The sequence below is a fragment of the Aplidium turbinatum genome, chromosome 9, assembly GCF_918807975.1.
Source record: "Aplidium turbinatum chromosome 9, kaAplTurb1.1, whole genome shotgun sequence".
Lineage (NCBI taxonomy): Eukaryota > Metazoa > Chordata > Ascidiacea > Aplousobranchia > Polyclinidae > Aplidium > Aplidium turbinatum.
Window position 1 is genome coordinate 2,122,756 of NC_137480.1, and position 21,660 is coordinate 2,144,415.

At 37.6% G+C, this 21,660-nt stretch overlaps 1 protein-coding gene across 4 annotated transcripts in view; it reads left to right on the forward strand.

Annotated features, from left to right (window-relative positions):
* LOC145777545 (uncharacterized) overlaps positions 1–21,660 on the forward strand; it is a 128,674-nt gene that overhangs the window by 85,195 nt on the left and 21,819 nt on the right. For all 4 annotated transcript variants that reach the window (XR_014290329.1, XM_082588951.1, XM_082588952.1 and 1 more), the window contains 11 exons: positions 8,871–8,990; positions 9,351–9,500; positions 9,645–9,750; positions 10,102–10,169; positions 10,869–10,962; positions 11,720–11,829; positions 13,331–13,464; positions 13,859–13,969; positions 15,539–15,641; positions 19,335–19,475; positions 21,208–21,321. Coding sequence is in view for 3 of the 4 variants with exons in the window: in XM_082588951.1 (XP_082445077.1) it covers positions 8,871–8,990; positions 9,351–9,500; positions 9,645–9,750; positions 10,102–10,169; positions 10,869–10,962; positions 11,720–11,829; positions 13,331–13,464; positions 13,859–13,969; positions 15,539–15,641; positions 19,335–19,475; positions 21,208–21,321 (1,251 nt within the window). In the remaining variant the exon portion in view is untranslated. The remainder of the gene's footprint in view (positions 1–8,870; positions 8,991–9,350; positions 9,501–9,644; positions 9,751–10,101; positions 10,170–10,868; positions 10,963–11,719; positions 11,830–13,330; positions 13,465–13,858; positions 13,970–15,538; positions 15,642–19,334; positions 19,476–21,207; positions 21,322–21,660) is intronic.

Below are 21,660 nucleotides of genomic sequence, written 5' to 3' on the forward strand. Positions count from 1 at the left end.
TGAATACTGCCTCCACCAAATGTGTTGTAGCTTTCTCATTTCTGCTCAGATTTTAACAATTTTACCATCGTTGGAAAGCACGATACTGCATCTATCCGAATTAATTGGTTGCAAGTTTAAAGTAGGCATTATATTGATCTAGCGCTAACTTAAATTTTACTATTTGTACCAATTCTCAGCAATTCAATTTTTACAATAAAAATATCAAACCAACACAAATTAAAAGAGTATGTCTTGCTTTATTTACCTAACAAATTTCACGTTTATATGTTATCTACAAAACAAGAAATCGTTGTTCAAACGTAACCGCTCGACGAAGCTTTTTTCCAATGCATTTTTCAAGGCGATTCGATCGTGGTTCAGTATAAGCCGCCCACAGTTTGCTGTGATCGGTGAATACTGCCTCCACCAAATGTGTTATAGTTTTCTCATTTCTGCGCGGTTTTGAGAAATTTTACCATCGTTGGAAAGCACGATACTGCATCTATCCGATTTAATTGGTTGCAAGTTTAAAGTAGGCATTATATTGATCTAGCGCTAACTTAAACTTTACTATATTGCACCAATTCTCCGCAAATCATTTTTTACAATAAAAATACCAAACCAACACAAATTAAAAGACTATGTCTTGGTTTTTTCATATGTTAACTTTCACATTTATATTTAATCCACAAAACGAGCAATCGTTGTTCAAACGTAACCGCTCGACGAAGCTTTTTTCCAATGCATTTTTCAAGGCGATTCGATCGTGGTTCAGTATGAGCCGCCCACAGTTTGCTGTGATCGATGAATACTGCCTCCACCAAATATGCTGTAGCTTTCTCATTTCTGTTCGGATTTTAACAATTTTACCATCGTTGGAAAGCACGATACTGCATCTATCCGAATTAATTGGTTGCATGTCCAAGGTATACAGTACATTTATCTAACGCTAATTTAAACTTTACTATTATAACATCAATTACTCCAAAAGTGATATGACATTTGGACAACACCATGAACTCCAAACAGACTTAAGCAATGATATCCATAAGCAGACAATAGGCAAAAAGTGTTTACTAATTCCCTTTAACTGTGTCTTGCTTGAACATTTTTAATTATTCCAGACATGTTGGATCAATGTGCTTGGCCTGCGCAGTTTTTGAAGTCAAGATTCAGCTGGTCAAGCAAAAATAGTAGGCTACACATTTAGCCAAACGCAGCAGCACCACTTTTCAAGATTAAACAATAGAAACCCTTTAATGATGCAAAAATCAGTAGTCTTAACAGCATCAAATTTTACGTCTTGAAGCAGTTTAACATCGCCTATCTTAATACGAGAAGTAGAATGGGGTTGACTTTGGTCCAGTTATGAGACACCGCTTAGTTTAATTTTGCAATGGTTCTGGGAGTCTTAGATATATTGGCAAAACTCGCTCTTTTAATGCAGTTTCGTTTGAAATAAGACAAACTTTGTTTTAGAGACATAGAAACTGAAAGCATTATTCTCAATCTCGTGACGTCACACGCGTGCCAAAGGGAGGGTTGTAACCCCCACCCCCCCTCCCCTCCCCTTGGCTACGCCACTGTGTTGTACATTGCAGGTAGGTCATCTATGCCAGTGTTTCTCAGCCGGGAATCCGCGGACCCCAAGGGGTCTTAGAGCGATTTCAGAGGGTGCGTGAAAGGTTCCGAGTTTGCAGCATGATTGATAAATTACGAAATTTAAAAGTAGGATGTGCTTTATTTGTGTATTACCGTGATTCTCAAACTGTAGCCTACCTCGCGACGTTCTGGTGCGTCGTTTGAAATTTCAAACGACATCGTAAGAAGGTTTGGTTTCCTGACTATTCAAAAGCTCGTTTTAGGGCTACTAAAACAGCCCTTTTTAGGGCTACTCAACAATACAAAGAGTAGTCCATGTTGTGCGAATTTTACACTTAAAAACGACAAAGCTTTCACAGCCATAACAGAGAAATTGTTTCGTTTGTTTGGATAGGTATGCTATAGGCTACTCTCTAAACAATTCTGAGGAGAGAGAGTTTAAACTTGAATTGTGTTGCGTGTACTTTGAAGTGAAGAAGTTACCAAAACGGCTAGCGTCTTGCTCTTGCTCTAGCTATGAGAAACATCAGTTTGTCCCATTATAACATTTATACCAGGGGTGGGGAACCTTTTTAGTATTGCGGGCCACATAAAATGAGAAATAACACACGCGGGCCACTAAAAATTTCGAAATTTTGTCCGATCTTTCTGGAACATTCTGCCTTTATCACCAATCTTTCTTTTCTTTCCAGAAGCCATTATACAACGTAAAATTTTGAAATTTGAGCAGAAGGCTACTCTGCAAAACACTTTTCACGAATGGCATAACTGACCGATTAACAATAACTGGTCGCATTGTGACATACACATTGTTGTTACAAATGGCCTTCTATGATGGATTAACTAGTCATAGAAGGCCATTCGCAATATACCGAGAATGCAGACTGCAGAGCCTACTCTTTTTTGAGGTTGAGTTGTTGTTTCAATATATTTTGGGTAAAGAAATTTTGACGCGGGCCACATGGAACAGTTACGCGGGCCGCATTCGGCCCGCGGGCCGCAGGTTCCCCACCCCTGATTTATACTGTAACACTTTTGTCTTGACCGCGTTGCGACAACATAGCCCACTGTACAGACAATGACACATCACAGATGCAATACAACAAAAGCCGAGACATATAATCAATACATTGACAAGGAGGTATATTTTTTGGACTCGGACCCGAGATGATTTGAGGGTCCGCAACCCTTCCGAGAGGTCCGGGAAATTGAAGAAACTAAGTCATATATTAATACAAAGTGCGTTTTTGTTAGAAGTGCCTTGATTAGGGGCCCGCGAATCTCATGGGTACCGAGCAGGTGGTCCGAGAGGGGGAGGGAAGTCGGGCAACTTTCTTCCCTAGCAAAGCACTGTAAGGAAAAACGAGTAGTTTTTCGTTTATTTAAGTTTGAAGGAGTCCCTTTTTTCCACAAAAACAATAGTGTACCAACTTAAAAAATTAACAAATTTTTGGATGAAATAGGCAGTTCCAAATATTTTTCGATCATGGAAAGATGCTACTTCAGATGTTTCTCATCAAGAACAAATCATTCCGTAAAATGGGTTGACATTGGCCATCAGGGGTGACTTTGTACCAAACAAAAAAAAGGGTACTGGTTAACTTGAGCAACTTAAAATATTTCTGCAATATTTTGGTCATTTGCATAGGTTTGTAAATATCCTCTTTTGTGTGTTTTCAGAATTTTTTAAGAAAAATGTGAATTCAGTTGTTCACTCTGGAGGATCCAATATGGCCGCCAAATAACACCAAAAAATAACTTTGCAAACTTTTACCTGGCACGCCAGTGTCTGACCATACTGGGTATGCCAAGCATTGACAGAAAGTAGGTCTTAGCTCTAGGTTCAGTATTAATTATGTAATTTGGCTGCTGGGCATTTGCTTCTTTCACCTAGGTGGCTATAGTCACCCCTTGACATGTAGAAAATATGGTGTGATTTGGCCACTTTTGTATGATGTTAATCCACTTTTTATCGTTTATAACAGAATATTAGCTATGTTAGTGATCCATTTTCTTCAATTTTGGCTTGATGGAGTGCAGATTAATATTTCAAAAATTGACATACCTATAGGAAATACAAACGGAAACCAGGTGCCAGGCCTTATATTAGTGGTACATTTTCGTTCGATTAACTTGATATTTGATACGTAATCACGAGTGCTGATTGTTGAAAGTATTTTAAAAACTCTGAAAGAGGCCAGTGACACCCCTTTTTGGGGTTGGCAATGAGCATGTCTTGAAAAAAGATGACTGCTTATAGTTTTTTTAAAACACTGGAGTGAAAACCACTTGTACTTTTTTTTTTTTTTAACTCTACGCATGGACCAAATGACTTCAAACTTGGTAACATGTAAGGGCTCTCGATAGTCCTCAATATGGGTAAATTAAAGTTTTCTCCCAGAACCATTGTAAAATTAAAGTAAACGGTGTCTCATAACTGGACCAAAGTCACCCCATTCTACTTCTCGTATTAAGATAGGCGATGTTAAACTGCTTCAAGACGTAAAATTTAATGCTGTTAAGACTACTGATTTTTGCATCATTAAAGGGTTTCTATTGTTCAATCTTGAAAAGTGGTGCTGCTGCGTTTGGCTAAATGTGTAGCCTACTATTTTTGCTTGACCAACTGAATCTTGACTTCAAAAACTGCGCAGGCCAAGCACATTGATCCAACATGTCTGGAATAATTTAAAATGTTCAAGCAAGATTCAATTAAAGAGGATTAGTAAACACTTTTTGCCTATTGTCTGCTTATGGATATCATTGCTTAAGTCTGTTTGGAGTTCATGATGTTGTCCAAATGTCATATCACTTTTGGAGTAATTGATGTTATAATAGTAAAGTTTAAATTAGCGTTACATAAATGTACTGTATACCTGGGACCAGGCGCGGATTTATGGGGGGGGGCCCAGGGGGCCCGGGCCCCCTCCCGAAATTTTGTGAAAAATTGTATGTTTCCGCATCAAATGGTTTGATATGCTTCTAAACAGCTGATATTAGTCCCTCGGCATCACAATTGATGAAAATGGTTGTTTTAATGTCTATTTTCTAGCATATCGTATATGTCGTAGTATCATTGTTCATATCTGTTTAGCTTTTTCTTTCTTTTTAATTGATTTTCAAATTTTCTGGCCCCCCCCGAAAAAAACTCTTAGATTCGCGCCTGCCTGGGACATGCAACCAATTGATTTGGGTAGATGCAGTATCGTGCTTTCTAACCATGGTAAAATTGACAAAAAACCTTCATCGAGCGGCTACGTTTGAACAACGATTTCTCGTTTTGTAGATAATATATAAACGTGAAAGTTGTTAGGTTAATAAAGCAAATATATAATGCATAAAATGAATACTTTAAGCTTGCAACCAAATAAATCGGATAGATGCAGTATCGTGCTTTCCAACGATGGTAAAATTTCTCAAATCCGCGCAGAAATGAGAAAGCTACAACACATTTGGTGGAGGCAGTATTCACCAATCACTGCAAACTGTGGGCGGCTTATACTGAACCACGATCGAATCGCCTTGAAAAATGCATTGGAAAAAAGCTTCGTCGAGCGGTTACGTTTGAACAACGATTGCTCGTTTTCTTGATTAGATATACATGTGAAAGTTAACATATGAATAAACCAAGACATAGTCTTTTAATTTGTGTTGGTTTGATATTTTTATTGTAAAAATTGAATTGCTGAGAATTGGTGCAATATAGTAAAGTTTAAGTTAACGCTAGATCAATATAATGCCTACTTTAAACTTGCAACCAATTAAATCGGATAGATGCAGTATCGTGCTTTCTAACGATGGTAAAATTTCACAAATCCGCGCAGAAATGAGAAAGCTACAACACATTTGGTGGAGGCAGTATTCACCGATCACAGCAAACTGTGGGCGGCTTATACTGAACCACGATCGAATCGCCTTGAAAAATGTATTGGAAAAAAGCTTCGTCGAGCGGTTACGTTTGAACAACGATTGCTCGTTTTGTGGATTAGAAATAAATGTGAAAGTTAACATATGAATAAACCAAGACATAGTCTTTTAATTTGTGTTGGTTTGGTATTTTTATTATAAAAAATGAATTGCGGAGAATTGGTACAAAATAGTAAAGTTTAAGTTAGCGCTACATAAATATAATGCCTACTTTAGATTGGTAATTAATCCATTTGAGTAGATGAAGCATAATGCCATCCAACGATAGTAAAATTGCTCAAATCCGCGCAGAAATGAGAAAGCTACAGCATATTTGGTGGAGGCAGTATTCATCGATCACAGCAAACTGTGGGCGGCTGATAGGCTACTGAACCACGATCGAATCGCCTTGAAAAATGCATTGGAAAAAAGCTTCGTCGAGCGGTTACGTTTGAACAACGATTGCTCGTTTTGTGGATTAAATATAAATGTGAAAGTTAACATATGAATAAACCAAGACATAGTCTTTTAATTTGTGTTAGTTTGGTATTCTTATTGTAAAAAATAAATTGCTGAGAATTGGTGCAATATAGTAAAATTTAAGTTAGCGCTACATAAATATAATGCCTACTTTAGATTGGCAATTAGTCCATTCGGGTAGATGAAGCATAATGCCATCCAACGATAGTAAAATTGTTAGAATCCGAGCAGAATGGAGAAAGCTACAGCATATTTGGTGGAGGCAGTATTCATCGATCACAGCAAACTGTGGGCGGCTCATACTGAACCACGATCGAATCGCCTTGAAAAATGCATTGGAAAAAAAGCTTCGTCGAGCGGTTACGTTTGAACAACGATTGCTCGTTTTGTGGATTAGATATAAATGTGAAAGTTAACATATGAATAAACCAAGACATACTCTTTTAATTTGTGTTGGTTTGGTATTTTTATTGTAAAAATTGAATTGCTGAGAATTGGTACAAAATAGTAAAGTTTAAGTTAGCGCTACATAAATATAATGCCTACTTTAGATTGGCAATTAATCCATTCGAGTAGATGAAGCATAATGCCATCCAACGATAGTAAAATTGTTAAAATCCGAGCAGAAATGAGAAAGCTACAGCATATTTGGTGGAGGCAGTATTCATCGATCACAGCAAACTGTGGGCGGCTGATACTGAACCACGATCGAATCGCCTTGAAAAATGCATTGGAAAAAAAGCTTCGTCGAGCGGTTACGTTTGAACAACGATTTCTCGTTTCGTAGATAACATATAAACGTGAAAGTTGTTAGGTTAATAAAACAAGACATACTCTTTTAATTTGTGTTGGTTTGGTATTTTTATTGTAAAAATTGAATTGCTGAGAATTGGTACAAAATAGTAAAGTTTAAGTTAGCGCTACATAAATATAATGCCTACTTTAGATTGGCAATTAATCCATTCGAGTAGATGAAGCATAATGCCATCCAACGATAGTAAAATTGTTAGAATCCGAGCAGAAATGAGAAAGCTACAGCATATTTGGTGGAGGCAGTATTCATCGATCACAGCAAACTGTGGGCGGCTGATACTGAACCACGATCGAATCGCCTTGAAAAATGCATTGGAAAAAAAGCTTCGTCGAGCGGTTACGTTTGAACAACGATTTCTCGTTTTGTAGATAACATATAAACGTGAAAGTTGTTAGGTTAATAAAGCAAGACATACTCTTTTAATTTGTGTTGGTTTGGTATGAATTGCTGAGAATTGGTACAAAATAGTACAGTTTAAGTTAAAAATCACCACGCATTCCGCTTTTACTTCTACTCCGCGTTTTTGCACCCTTCTTAAAAGTAGTTGCGTTTTTTTGCATGACGTCACATATTTTCGTGACGTCACTAACCAAAGCGGCCGATCTTTAACCAGCACCCAAAAGCAAATGTTGGAAAAAAAATTTAGGGCCAATTTAGGCAATTGAGTAACTTACTGCACTTATTATCCACATTTGATACCGTAGCTCATCTAAGTTGCCTTTCATTGAATACTGGGAACTTTTAGCAGAAACGTTCTTCTGTATTTACTTTTTTCTGAATATATGCACATGAAATTGCTCTTATCTTCAACTACGTTATAGACCTGGCATATCACATGTTGTATGGTAGCCCACTGAAATTGCTTTGATCCAAAATAAAAATCATTCTTATCACAAGTGACCTGTTTATTCTTGCCACTAACCTCAGAGGCTACCATACCATAAAAACTTTAATTAACCTGAATGCCTGCATAAAATAATGAAAGCTTTGCCTTGGAATGAAATAATGTTGAATAAAAATAATTGAACACCTGACCTCAAAACGCTTTTGTTTACACTGCTTTTGTTTACAAATCCTTGGTGGACAGAACAGAACAAGTAATGTTGCCAGATAAAACATAAAAATGGTAAAAAACAATAATGTTGCCAGATGACCAAATCTGAATGGAAATTAATAATTTCTACAGTTTTGGTTTTATCCTCAGATTTTATCTGCGCGGTATCAAGCGGCAAAGTTCAAACAGTCCAAATTTTGCCCGTTACGGTGGTAATACCGCGTCGTGACCATATGTACTCCATTGCCAGTATTTTTTTTATTAGAAATTGTTAACACTCTTGGCTTGCATTCCAAAGACGTAGCTAAGAAATGATAGACCTGTGTTTGCGGTTACTTACACTTGTGTTGTTTTCTAAACTGGTGAGAAAGTCTATTGAAGTGAACCACATTTCCATATCGGTGCAGTGAAAATATACACAATATACACAATATCTTTTTTCGCAACAGACAAAATAAAAAGTTTCTCTCTCTCTCTTATAGGTTTGCTTGACGATAAAGGGCCCAAAATTATTCCGGCCCCGGGGCCCACAAAGGGTTAACACAGCACTGGGCTCAGGTACCAATGAGATCCTTGGGTTTTCAAATCAAAATAATTCCAAGAAAAACACGGTATTTCCAAGCGCTACGTGGTGGTTTCTCCAAGCTCCTGGGCCCCCTTGGGAAAGTTATGGGCAGTGTTCCCCTAAGGTGCGCAAATGCGCTGTAACACCAGATCATTTGCGTAGTGTGATTTGATTTATGCACACTTAAAACAAAGCTTTAAACTTAAAACAAACCTTTTAAGTTTAACTTCTACACAAAGTAGGCTATCTATCTATGATCTGTTGAATTAAACAATCTCAGCGTGCGTCACAAAAGCATTATCAGTATCAAAAAACGACCAAAATAAGGTAAAACCTTGTAATATTTTTGTGGGGAAAGCCCTCAACCCCAACCTATATTCATATTTCTTCTATGAACAGAGCTACTGTCTTGATTAAAGCATCAGTTTTCAAAGCATCAGCAAATGATTTTGTTTTTTCATGTATAGGTTCGTTTAAGTGTTCATGCCCGACTGGATACCAACTTGATGAAACCGGTTTAAACTGCACTGATGTGGACGAATGTATGATTGACAATGATTGCCTACAAAATTGTAATAACATGGAAGGTACCAAAATATTTATCTTATTGTTCTGTCATGAAGATGTCAGTTTTAGTAATAAAGTTCTTCTGGCTTCTCGATGTTAGAAGTGCAGATTTAATTTTAAATAGGAACCATGTATAAAGATGCAACCAAACGAATGAAATCAGTAAAAATAATAAAATATTATTTCGTCTTTACGGCAGCGAAAGCTCTAGAATTAAACTTTATTTAGTTTCCAAACATGCTCGATAAAGACGTCATTCCTATATCTCGCATCACCAGAACCTACAGCACTGCTGAAAAATAATTATCGTTTCTTTTCGTCGAGTCGAGCGAATAGGATAATTGTTTTAAAGTTTATGAAAAGAAATACTTTCCTGAAAGGGTCGTTCGAATGTTCGTGCTATGATGACTTCTACATGAACGGGAGTCAGTGCGTTGCCAACAGGACGTGCAGCAGTGAGGCTGCGGCCAATTGTGTCAACAGCTTTTGCTTTGTGAGCGGATCGGTGCCCACCTGCGTGTGCCAGAACGGTAAGCCACAACCTGTTCTCTAATCCATTGTTCATGTTGTTGTTAGTTTACTAAGTTCAGTAGTCTAGCCACCTCTATCTTGTCTTGGTTGTAGCATATCCCGTTGCAATGGGCTCTCTGTTTTTATCACTTCGCCATTAACAGGTTACTCAGCGAAAAACACGACATTCTGTTCGGACATAAACGAATGCGAAGGCGTCAATGGCTGCCACGAGCAAGCTAAATGTGCCAACGAGCCTGGATCGTACAAGTGAGTTCCCATGGTCTTGCACCACCACTTGCCACACGTGGCACGTGCTGTAAACTGCTGATGATCGGCTGTCTGCCATAGTTTAACTTTACATTTTCTCGTGTTTCACTTTATTGTCATAACATTTTTATATCCCTTAGGAAGGCTAAAAGGAACCATAAAAAAATGAGTAAACGAAAAATAAAAGATGAGATTTTTATACAAGTTTAGCTAGACAGATGGAAACAGTCTGTAAAACGGAATAGATGACAACACATCATTCTGTGCATGGTCATGAAACCACTCTGAAAGTGCCACAGATAGCGAATCAGCGCCATTCAGTGGTGACAAAACTAACATTTATGGTTGCAGCTGCACTTGCGAGGAGCATTACGTCGATACATCCGGAGTAGGGATTTCCCCAGGACGAGATTGTGAAGGTAAACTCTTATGTTTTTGTTTTATCTAGTAACGATGTGGTATCAGTAAATAGCGTTACGTTTCTCAGGGCTTGAAAGGCCTGTTCCCGCCAATGAAACAGCATTGTTTTGTTTGTGCTTGAGAGTCTTTATTCTCAGACTGGGAAAGTTTCTCTGAAGCTTTATCTTGGCAGTTTCACATACTTGCAGGGGCTTTGAACCATTTCATGTTCAATTCAATGTAGGATCATTGTCATTTGAGTAGCATGGGTTCATGTAAGGTAACTAACTTTAAATCGCGGCGTTATTTAGAATTCTGTGTCATTGCAATATTTGTGACGTGTGTTGTTCCTCACGTCTATTTTCATCGAGTTACACCAATCACGATATTTGTTGAAAGGTATTTGTTTAATGAACAAGGAAATGATGATAGCTTTACGGTTTTTTTGACACAATTCTGCTCTGGCTTTTGTTTACAATGAAGAAAGTGATACTTTTTGGCCACTGCCCTCAGAAAACTCAACTTCAGTCCAACAGCATTTTTTGAACTTGAACCCTTACCTGTCGTCGTGCTAGTTGTCTGGAGCAGGATGGGGACGTCAGAAGGCGAACATGAGAAAGGAAAAAGACATAAATTTTCAAAAGCTATTTTCTTTGACATTTAAAAAAAAGTCACAAACTAACTTGCAGATTTACTGAACTAATTTCTTTGTCCAACAGAACTGCTGGCACCGATAATCTCACCAACCATAGTTGTCAAACTGAGCTCTGCTACTGTTCGATGGGGAATGCTTCCTGTTGGAGATAATCTCATGTACGCAAATGCAAATATGTGACGTGTTTGTTTGGTTTTCACAATTTACTGATCTGAATATTTGTAACTCGAAAGCTAAATATGAAATTATTGCTGAATAATTCAAACAATACCATACATTCATTGCTTGAAAACATGGCAATGTGTTATTGATCAGAATTAGATCAATTACAATTCTCATTGTAATTAAATGTAATTAGGTTAATTACACATTTCATATTATTGTAATTGTAGTTGAGACTTTTTGTTGTTGTGCAATCGTAATAGTAATTTCAAAACCAATTGGTCTAAATTACAATTGCATTTGGTAAGTTGCGTGATATCTGTACTTTGTTGAGCCGCTGGCTGGGCTACAAAAGAGATTTCTGCATCGCAAGTTAACTTTTATCAAATGTAATTCTACTGGTCTTTGATAAAATCAAACTGTAAACAATCATCGATGAACATAAATTTTGAAATATTTAATTTTTGTGATTGAAATGTGTAATTAATTACATTTAGAAGTAATTGCAATTGCAACTGATTCTAATTTCAAAATTTAACAACAATATAATAATATTAAAAGGGTTTGATTGTGTAATTGCAATGTAAGTGAACTGAAAACTGTGTAAGTTGATCCAACTCTGGTATCAACGATACTTTGTTGTTCTCGACCACCTCAACTATAGACCTAGCGGACTACTTTTGCAAACAAGTGAAAGGCACACGGTCACGGTGCCTCCTCCCCAACTCACTTTTTTGTATCATATCTTTGTAGCATCTACTTGACCACAGATGGAACGTCGATGCGCATTCAGCAAGCGAACGTGGCCACGACAACGCTTGCTTACACATTCAATGAGCTATCAACTAACACCACCTACACGTGTGAGTATTGCCAATATGTAGTAAAGAAAATTAAATCTATTTTTGTATCACAAACAAAATATTTTCAATGCACTCAACTTAATTACTTGTAGCTACGTTATAATAGAAAATAGAAACTAGAGACAGTGAAATACCGGGGCGACTTGCTTCACTGATTTTCCTTGCGACATGGACACCTGGAAGGTTAACGCGAAATTCAAAAATTGGCATAACTGCAAGGCTTTTTTTACTTTTACATAAATGTATTCTCATCCATTGAAATGCTACATTTTGCTTGAAATCTTGAGTGCTAGAACATTGACACAATCTTACTACAGCTTTAGGAGATTACCTATCGTTACCACTGTATGGTGTGGTTTCCTGCTGCATTATTATCATGACTTGAATAGTATTAAAATAAACATGATATCACGTATTTCCATGCATATATTTTGGCGAACAAGTCTACAACCAATGCATCTTTCCAAGTGTTGCATATGGCGCTGAATCTTGGAACCTTACAAACAAGTTAACTCTTAAACTAAGATCAATGCTAATAGCACATAATAAAATTATGATGGGTTTAACACGGCAAGACAAAAAACTGTTGAATATTCAAAGATTCAAAATCAAAAAAAAATTATGGGACATTGTGATAATTATCAAAAAACTAAAATGGTCATGGGCAGGTCATATAGCAAGATGCCAAGACAAGAGATGCACTAACAAATTAACAACTTGGACGGTATGAACACCCTGAGAAAGCAAACGCAAACAAGGAAAACCAAAAATTCGACGGAGAGACAACATAGACAAAGAATGTGAAACAGCAAACTGGTGCATAAAAACACACGATCAACTTGATTGACAAAAAAGGGGAAGATCGTCGCTCAGCAGTGGGCTACCACAGGCTGAAAATGATAATGATGATAATTTTGGCGATGCACACTTTGTACACACTTTAACAAGTCACATACGCTGCACCTGAGTATGCGACATATGGCGGTAGACCTCAAGCTGTAGTTGCACCAAATTTTGTCATAATGCTATGACCCTCCAGTTGCCCACCTTACTTTTGAGTGAGTAATCCTCTACTTCTACCATCTCTAGCAGAATAACGTCAAACCAACCTGTTGAAGACCATTAGCCTACTGGGTTCACCAACATGTAGCATATTATTGCATCACTTCGAATCGCATGAGATCGGTTATCCATCTTTGTCCCACTCCATGTCGACATGTCACGTGTGCATTCTGCTTCAGCGTAGTCAGAACATTATCTAGCCAATTAAAATATGAAAACCAAACTCAACTGATTTAAAAAAAACTCATTTTGTTCAGTGCAGTTATTCTGTACACACCAACGTAGTAAGGTGGTACAGTTTGACCCATTGAATTTGGCATACAAATTTATTAATAAAGGATTCGTGAAATCTCTTCCAAACTGATTACCAGCAGAGTAAGTGAATTGCAATCTATCCTACAAAGTGACGATTAATTGAACGTTATGTTCCATATTTCAGTCAACATACTGACAGTGCAGGGCAGTGTTGCCAGCACCACCTCAACAAAGTCCTTCACTACCAAACCAGACCTGGTGCCTCCAACTTTCAACGACATTGACGTCATAGGTGGCGTCACGGCTACCTCCATACTGGTAAGCAAACTCGTTTAAAGGTAAAAAAGTCAATGACATTGGGTATAGATTAGCAAAGGTTCTGTTAAATAAGGTTTAGATTAATTTTTTGAAACAGTTATATTTGCAGTGGACAGTGAACTTTATTGGCAAAAGTAAACGGTGTTTTTACATTTCGACGGTGGTAGATGCGACATTGCAAGTTAAAAAAAAATTAATAGTTGTCTTATTAACACCTCTAACTGAAGTATGTAAGGGGAGCAGCTGACTCAAAGACTATATGTCACTTCGCTGCTTCCTGTCGTCTGTTGTATCGCATCTGTGATCGCAGTGTACTGTATGTTATTGCAATGGACGCAAACAAAAACACGATTATTATTATTGTATTATTATTATTATTATGTTTGTTGCTTAGGTGACCTGGAACGCCCCTCCCGACATGACTCTGTTGGACAGATACCAGCTCGAATTCTCAACGCAAGATGATGCAAAAACTACATTATTTTATAACTCTTCCAGCACTCAAGTTAGAAGTCATTTTGTTTCAACTTGAATTTAGATTATAAATGTATTCAGGCGGCAGTTGTCGGAACCTTTTCGAAGTTATGTATAGATAATTCTGAGATCACTTTAGCCGTAGAGAGGGCCACAAAAGTTGAATTCAGCAAAACATTAACATCAACAATAGCCGAAGTCTGAGTCACTAAGAAACCCAAATTCGTACGGAAAATTCCTTTCTTAAGTTTATACAAATCCGCTAAAATAAAAAATGATTTTTGTTGAAACATTTAAAATGTATGATAATGTGCTTAGTGAGTATATAGAATAGGCCTGCGCATTCTACACCAGATGGAAAAGACTAACACACGCATTGTACGCCTGAATCTAAATTTGACTTTTTGCTGTAAAATTGTAGAAAAATGTATTATGCACAAAAAATATATAACATAATAACTCAAACGTTTTGTACACGTACGTGTATCCTCATCAGGAATTAATTAAATCTTCAATATACATAAAATGAAATTGTAAAATAAAATTCACGTTTTTTCATTTCTTGATTTTTTTCCTGAAACAACTGATCACCAGAACACACCAAACTGGCACAAGATAACAGACACAAGATTAAACCCGATTTCTAATTGTTAGGGTTATAGAGCGCATAATTTAAAAGCAAGCCAGTGTTGGTATAGCCTACCCTTTTTAGGAAAAGATTCATCTAGTTTTGCAAAAACCTAGCATTCATCCTGTATATAAAACATTTAAAGTGCACCAGTATTTTCAACTGAAGTCGCCTACCCCTTCGCTCTTTCTTCGAATATTGTGTATAAATTTAGTTGTTTGCGTGACGCAAACCAGACATACATTGGTATGTCAACCAGACATTTGTTGACAACGGCCGGGGAGCACTTATACCCAAACTTAACAACCAAAAGTGCAATTAAAGAGCACATCGCCTCTTGTGAAACTTGCACTTATAATGTCTCGATCGACCAATTTAAAATCATCTCTCGAGGCAGATCTGAATTTCAGACTAAGATAATTGAAGCCTTAGGAATCAAACGTAACAATCCGTCTCTCAACCGGCAGTTATTCGCCTGTGGCTCATCGTTCCTTTTGTGTGTGTTCTAATTGTTTGTCCAATGCCTGTAGTTTACACCTCATGTGATATGTTTCCCTCCGTATAATTTACTCGTAATTATTCTTGTATCATTTGTTCAGTTTGTGCTTTTCAGTCCAGAGTGTCGTTCCAGTTATAGTGCAAAGTCAAATTTATCTTCCGATTTTTCATTTTATGTATATATTGCAGATTTAATTCCTGATGAGGACACACGTACGTGTCGAAAACGTTTGAGTTCATTTTAATTATGTTATATTTTTTGTGTGTAATAAAGTATGTTAAACTCGCTAAGGTTACTATGTTTTATTTCTCTATGGTTCAACAAAGCAAACTCTCTACCAAAGCTTTAAATTGTAAAATGCAAACACCTGTAGAATTGAGCACATAGTCATTGGTATTCCCGAAGCTGCTACAAACACCACAATGGATGCGCCGTCGTGCGGGTGTTAATGCAAAGTTATGTTTTCATCATAGGCGTTACTCACCAACTTGGCGCCATCCACGCTTTATTCTATTTCCATCGCTACCACCTATGACGTCAATGTCAGTATGAGTGTCACCATCAAGCAACACACAGGTTTGTGACGTAACAAAGCTGATTATTATTGTCCCAATGGTGAAGTTCAATTATTTATTATTATTCTGACTTTAATTAAATTTGAATAGTTGAAATTGTGGTAAGTTCTCAGATTCTCTTTTTGCAATTCTGTGGTCGCAGGTTCTTTTTGTAGAACAATCAATCTAACTTCTACTGCCATCTTGTGGTGCTGTATATAATACTTGACGCATACATGGGTAGGCATTTTGACGTATTCTTCTGTGCCAAAGCAGTAACGAAAACATGCGTGACATATAACATCACGGTCATGTGACTCGATCAGCACGAAAGAATTTTAATGCAAAGTAAATTAAATGAATGTATCACCACAGGGCAAGGGGATAGTCATTTCGATGGTGTGGGTTCGATTCCACCCCCTGTCATTATTTTTTTCTTTCTGTAACTGAACTGAGTGCAAGAAGGATCTTAATGACTGCAATCAGTTGAGTTCATAAAGGAAACTGTTTCCCTTTCTTAACCATAATTACAATCTGGCGCTAAAAAGTCACGTGATTCTGTGATGTCACATAAGTCATAAACATGATTGCGTTTCTGCTTTGGCACAGAACACGTTAAAGTACAGTACCTACCGCATACATGCTGACATGCAACTATAGAGGTGGTTGAAGTACATCAGGATGAGCTTGATAAATTGTTCAACGTGCAATAGAAAGACAACAGATTTGCTTCTACTGATGATTGATTGAAGGAATTTTTATCCTCACACTGAGAAAGCTTCTTTGACAAACATTTCAAAGCAGTCATAAAAATGTGCTCACGCGCACATTCCGAGAGTCGAACCAGCGCTGCTTGATCTTGATATTTCTTTCTGCGCAAAATCAGGTACTTAACCGACTGAGCTATCAAACTCCAGAGCACTAATTAATAGGGTGGGTCGCGAAATGGACTTTTTCACCAATTCGAAAACCTCAAATGGATATGTGAAAATAGGCCCAAAAAATACTCCATGCCAAATCTGAGCTGATTTGGACCAGAAATAGCTTGCGAAAATGCATTTGAAATTTCAAAAAATATAGACTTTTGGGCGAAAATGGCATTTATCATTTTTTATCCAGAACTTAAAAACAATTATTCTGTGATCCAATATTGGTGAAATGCATCTCCTTATACATTTTAGATACCACTATATACCCTTTTCAAGGTCACAATTCACCTCATGATTATGTTAAAAACTACTTTAAAATGTGAAAAAATTGCTAAATTATGCAATGTTGCATCATTCACAAAATTATACTGTAAGAGAGAGGTAGTGTTAATGTAGACTGATTACAATGCTGTCAAAATTGAAAATAACCAGAAAAAATGCATGCCCGATTGTTGGTCCTTCTAGAAGGCTACCCTAGGCACAACTTCCAATATCTAAGGATATTTTGAAGAAAGTGAATCTCCTTAGGGAAAGATGCCTGGGGGATGGGGACGAAGAAGCTGTCCTTTCACAAATAATGTCAGATGTGAAATCAATTAACCTCAAAATCTGTACCAATATTTCACTAATTCCAGACAAGACTATGAAAACCAAATTGGTTAGGCTCCTTAAAGAATATGAAGATCTCAAAACAAACCATCTCACCAAGAAAAAACGGACTAACTTTACTTCAAAAGGACACAATTGTGGATGTGATATGAAAGCTCATATCAAATGCAAGTGCACAAAAGAGGATCAAATACCATTGATTGATCTGCATTTTGTGTGGGATCAGCGGTTAAGGGATAGTGGTCGCTCAAGTTCTCAACTTCAAAGTGTCGCTCCAACTGGAACTGCAGCACTAAGAGAGCAAGTACGGAAACAAGCAAAAAAAGGATCTAGATCCGCAGCTGCACATTGCAGCACATTTGCCAGTGACATTCAGGGAGACTCTACTAATACTGATGATACCGATGACTCGTCGTCGATTGTTTCCTCTGTTCCGTCTTCATTTAGGGATGTTGTTGCTGATACGCCAGAACTGTCAATGTCGAAAACGTATCAAGTTCTCGATTGGCTTCACAAAAGAAGATTTTTGAAAATACTGTACGCGAAAGTGAAAGATATGGTGTGTCCATTCGAGCAACAGCAGTGATATGTACCGCTTTCTTAGTTGATATCGGCATCGTTACGGAAGATGATACTTCACAAATAATTGATCAGAGTAAAATCCAAAGAGATAAGGAATATCTTAGAAATGAAAATGTGGATTGCAATTCCATCGCAGTGTGCCCGGCTTTGGTCCAGGATGTGTATTTTGATGGCCGTAAAGATCAAACACTTGTTCCACGACCAGGAAGCAGCGGCAAGCACGTGGCCAAAGAAGAACATTATTCTGTAGTGAAACAGCCTGGTGACAGGTACCTAACTCACTTCACTCCTCAAAGCGGACAGAGTAAGGACATTCAGCAATTCTTATCAGCTGCCCTAAAAGAAAAAAATTGGCTGACCAGTTTGAAGTTCATCGGATGTGACTCAACAAATGTTAACGTTGGAATGCATGGCGGGGTTATCGCATTATAAGAAAATCATTTGGACCATCGGCTTGTATGGCTGATATGTATGCTGCACATGAATGAGTTACCATTCCGGCATCTTTTTATCAAACTTGATGGAGAAACTATCGGTGATAGGTCAGCTTTGTAAGTCTGCTGAATACCTACCTATCGATATCAATTTCCAACCGATCGAGAATACCCCACCTATCCGAGAACTACCTCAAGAGATTGTCTATGATTTATCGGATGATCAACGGTATCTGTATGATGTTTGTGCAGCTATTCGAAATGGATCTGTACCAGCCCGACTAGAGAGCATCAATATCTGCCCCTTAAACCATGCTCGATGGTTGACTTTGGCCTCCAGAGTTTGCCGGTTGTACGTTAGTGAACATGGTCGTGTTGGTAATGTGAAGGCCAACCTTGAGGCACTAGGGAGGGCCAAATTCTGTCGAAGCTTAATTCAAGAGCCATTCATCCAATATCTGATTCGAAGAAGGATTTCATTTCATTTGTGCACCAAAGTGGCAGTTATGATGGAACAACCATTGATGAATGAATTGACTGACTGCAGCCGAACTGCTTTCATAGATGCTTTTGCATAATATGTTTTTATGTACTTCAGCTTGAATGGTATAAAACTTCGAACAATTGAGAAAATGCTTTAAATGTGTGCTGCAATAAAGCATTTTATCAATTACTTTTAGCCTATACAGTATACACACTAGTATACAGTATAATACACTGCAGTATACAATACACGTTATTTCAATTGTATTTGTCATCATGCATATTTGGCGTTTTTTTCACATTTTCAAACAAGTAGTTTTGAGACATAATCCTAGTTGAATTGGCCTTTAAAGGAGTACAATGGCATCTAAATTGTATAAGGGCATGCATTTCATCAATATAGTGTGACAGAATTTTTTTTTTCAAGTTCTGGAGAAAAAATGGTAAATGGCATTTTCCCCGAAAAATCAGTATTTTTGGGAAATTTCAAATGCATTTTCGCAAGCCATTCCTAGACCAAATGAGCTCAGATTTGGCATGGAGTGTTTTTTTGGGCCTATTTTCAAATAACCATTTGAGGTTTTCGATTTGGTGAAAAAGTCCATTTCGCGACCCACCCTACTAATTAATCAATCCTTGATACGATTCCGCTTGTGACAAACAATGTTATCGTTTCAGCGCCAAGTTCTCCGACTAACTTGCAAGGGTCATCTGGCGACACCTATGGAACGATCAAATTTAGCTGGGATCCACCACTAAGTGGAGATGTAACCGATTACCTTGTAACGTTCAACACCAGCGGACCCGACTTTGAAAGAGGTAATATTGGCTTCAGCTTCTTTAACTCTCCTATAGCAGTCTTCAGCATCGTTGCCTTGGTACACCAAGTATTTATTGCAATGTTCTGTTTTCATCAACCGGAAGCAAAAGTAGACCACGTGACACAGGACACTAGATTAGGGTTGCCATACCGTCCGGAAAATTCCGGACATGTCCGGAATTTAGGGTTAAATTTTGCGTCCGGGAGGAATTTAAAAAAATGCTCAAATGTCCGGAATTTTATGATGGGCGTTTTGGGGGAATATAAGATATATCAATATTTTTCTATTTACACAATTAAAACTGAACAACTGAAAGAATGCTGTGAATTTGCAAATTGTGAATACAAGAGACTTCTCTCTCATAGCAAGACTCGCTGGCTCTCCTTGTTTCCTGGAATTTCAAGATTGTTAGAAATGTTTTCACCCCTGAAGTCCTACTTTTTGTCACAAGAACATCCACCAATAGTTATTAAACGGTTCTTTGAGAATGAAATGATCGAGTTATACCTTTGGCATATGCACTCAGCCACTCACTAATGTCCGTGTTTCATGGACGTATTCAAGTAGTTGAGAGAGAAAACAATTCCGTTGCAGAAGTGCTAGAAAATTTGGAGCTGGTTCATAATGTGCTTGTGGAAAGGAAGAATGAAAACTTTATGTCTTTGAAAGTTAAAACGCTTTTAGTTGAAAAAAGAGAAGAGGGATATGAAGATGAATGTAACAATTTTCTTTCCGAAGTTGCAAACCTCTATGAGAGATGCTTGGAGTACCTGTGCAAATGGATGAAACCAATGGAAAAGTTTGCTTGTTTTAAATGGATGACCTTGAACAAAATACCAAGTTGGGAGGATGTAGAGCCTTGCCTTGGATATCTGATTGGTAAGGGGTTGATGTGGACGATGCAAAGTGCTTTGACCAAATCTGTAACTTGAAGCAGTTTGTGGAAAGTTACCTACAGGACGAAGAATTTATTAAATTGCCAACGCATAAGACATGGTGCAAATATTTCGATCAGTCTACGAACATCACATGTCACTCAGAAATTTTAAGGATTGTACAGTTTTTCTTTGCTGTTACATCCCACAACGCCAATGTAGAGAGAGTCTTTTCACTGATGCAAAGTCAGTGGACTAAAGAAAGAAACAAGTTGCGACTATGAAAGGCATATTGACTCTTCAATATAATTTCACAGATATGTGCTGTAGTGAATTTTTCTCATTTTGAAATCACATAAGGCCCTATAGAAAAGAATTAGATTTTCAGAAAAATATGCATCGTCGGAAGAGTAAATTTGTAGTGACTTGACTTACAAGCGTGACTTTAATTTGTTTTAAGCATGTAATTGCTGGTCTTCCTTTTTCGGCACAACCTAATTCTCATTATTATTTTTCACTCTGAACTTGAGATTTTTTTCAGTGATGGTCCGTAGCTATATTTAGAAAGTGCTTACCCTGCCTGGTGTGAGATTCTGCTCGTGACAGAAGACAATACTTTTCATTTCGGTAGCCGGCGCTTTAGCATGAGTATCGTACAACTTTTGCAGCTTTAGCATTTCGATAGTGCATGGTCTCATGAAAATAGTCATGCTCTGTCCGGAATTTTGCTTTTTCAAATATGGTAACCCTACACTAGATAACGTCTAAGATTATCATATTGATAGATTTTAAATGTTGCGTGGAAGAATTTCCATAAAACACTTTTTGCTTCATCCTTTCCACTTCATCATTCAGATGTTGCTGGCGGAACAAACGGAGTGGTCAGGAATTTAGAACCAGGCGTCTCCTACACTGCAAACATCGCGTCAATGTTTATGGCTCTATCCAGTGAGATTAGTTCCATCCAGCGTGAGTACCATGTCCTTGGAAATAAACATGAACAAAGTGTTTGGAATCGCAGATTGCCAAAAGATATTTTGAAGTATTTTTTGCTTTTCTCAAAAAATCGCAACATGCAATTACACTTCGGTCTGTAAACCAAATGCAGTTTCATCACACAAACTGCAGTATGTCCGTTCACTTTGCACTCAGCTATGGTGGAACAATCATCGTGACTTCATAGGAAGATTATTGTGCATGGAAAAATAGCAGTTGCCATGTCAATTATGTTTTCTATGTCATTATAAACTAAGGGAGCAAAACCAAATAATTTATTTACGCTAAAGATCGTTTTCGAAGCTTAAGTGT